Source organism: Cyprinodon variegatus, unplaced genomic scaffold (assembly GCF_000732505.1).
Source record: "Cyprinodon variegatus isolate N-32 unplaced genomic scaffold, C_variegatus-1.0 Scaffold1149, whole genome shotgun sequence".
Taxonomy (NCBI): Eukaryota; Metazoa; Chordata; class Actinopteri; order Cyprinodontiformes; family Cyprinodontidae; genus Cyprinodon; species Cyprinodon variegatus.
Genome location: NW_015151602.1, coordinates 118,901 through 120,446, shown reverse-complemented (window position 1 = coordinate 120,446; position 1,546 = coordinate 118,901). Strand labels below are relative to the sequence as shown.

At 34.3% G+C, this 1,546-nt stretch overlaps 1 protein-coding gene across 1 annotated transcript in view; it reads left to right on the top strand.

Annotated features, from left to right (window-relative positions):
* The window catches only part of LOC107101766 (anoctamin-1-like), a 67,665-nt gene that overhangs the window by 36,516 nt on the left and 29,603 nt on the right, over positions 1-1,546 (top strand). The window contains exon 11 of the mRNA XM_015400812.1: positions 31-211. Coding sequence (XP_015256298.1) covers positions 31-211 — 181 coding nt within the window. The remainder of the gene's footprint in view (positions 1-30; positions 212-1,546) is intronic.

Here is a 1,546-nt window from a genome sequence, read left to right as displayed (position 1 = left end):
ATGAGGCGTCTACGTCTGTAATGTCTATAGGGACAGATAAACAGCAGCTTTTGAACAGAGATGTTTCTCTCCACAGGAAATACTTTGGAGAAAAGGTGGGCCTTTATTTCGCCTGGTTAGGAGTCTACACCCAGATGCTGATTCCAGCTGCCATCGTTGGCGTCATCGTCTTCCTTTACGGCTGCGCCACCGTCGATGATAACATACCCAGGTAGGACCCCCTTCTCCTAAACTCAAATCAAATTTTTTCCTAATCTTACTGCATTCTGTCGTGAATTGAGGAGATACTTTGCCAATGAAACAAGACAATTTACATTTGAAATAAGAAAAAAAAACATTTGCATCATTTTGTTTCAGGTGCATTTTATCCAATTACTTTATTCTGTATGTAAAATTTCTCAATCCATAAGAATTTTTTACTTATTTCTAGATTGTTTTTGCAGTTCACCTGCTCACACTGCAAAAATGATCTTGAAATAAGTAAAAGAAAATTCTTAAATTTTGTGTATTTGTCCTTAATTTCAGCAGGTAAATAAGATATTTTGCCAATGGAGTGAGTATGTTTCCTCATACAATAAGATAATTAGATAAAATGCACTTGAAAGAAGACAACACAATTGTTAGATTTTTTTTTTTTTATATATATATAAATTGTCTCATTTCAAAAAAATAAAATCTTAATAAGCAAATCTTTTCTTAAAATAAATGCATTTGTTCTTGGATTAAAGAGGTGTGTGAGACACTTTGCCAATGGAACAAGATTATTTACATTTAAAATAAGAAAACACAATTGCTCCGTCTTATTTTAAGTGCATATTATCTAATCTTATTTTAAGAGTAAAAATACGCATTCCATCGGCAAACTATCTCATTTACCTACTCAAATTATAGGCTAAATACACTTATTTTAGGAAAAAAATTACTTAAGTTTCAGCATTTTCTGTTATTGTTCCTTTAAAAGGAGTTGCTGAAAACTTTGACTCTTGTTTCTGTGTAGTTTAGTTCTATGAGACTGATACCTGCACACAGGAAACACGATCTAGAAATAAGCAAAAATGTCTTAAAGTAGGTGTATTTACCCTTCATTTGAGCAGGTTAATGAGATAGTTTTCCAATAGAATGAGTATTTTTACTCTTAAAATAAGATAATTAGATAATATGTACTTGAAATAAGACAATGCAATTGTGTTTTGTTATTTTAAATGTAAACTGTCCGGTTTATTGGCATAATGTCTTTTACCTCCTCAATCCAAGAACGAACACTTATTTTAAGATAAATTGACTAATCTAGATTTAGATTTTTTCCAGTGCAATGGATCAGTCTGCTCCTTATTCTCACAGTTGTAGGTGTGGCCTGCAAAGAGAGCTGAGACTAAAGCGTGTTGCAGGAAACGCTGCAGCTGGAGCCATTTAGCAGCAGGCAGGGGCGGATTTAGGAAATGTGGGGCCCTAGGCAAAGACGAGCAGGGGGCCCTCTGAATTGAGAAGACAAACAGCCCCATTCTCCGGATAGAGAAATGTTAATAGAATGGACATCCATTATCTG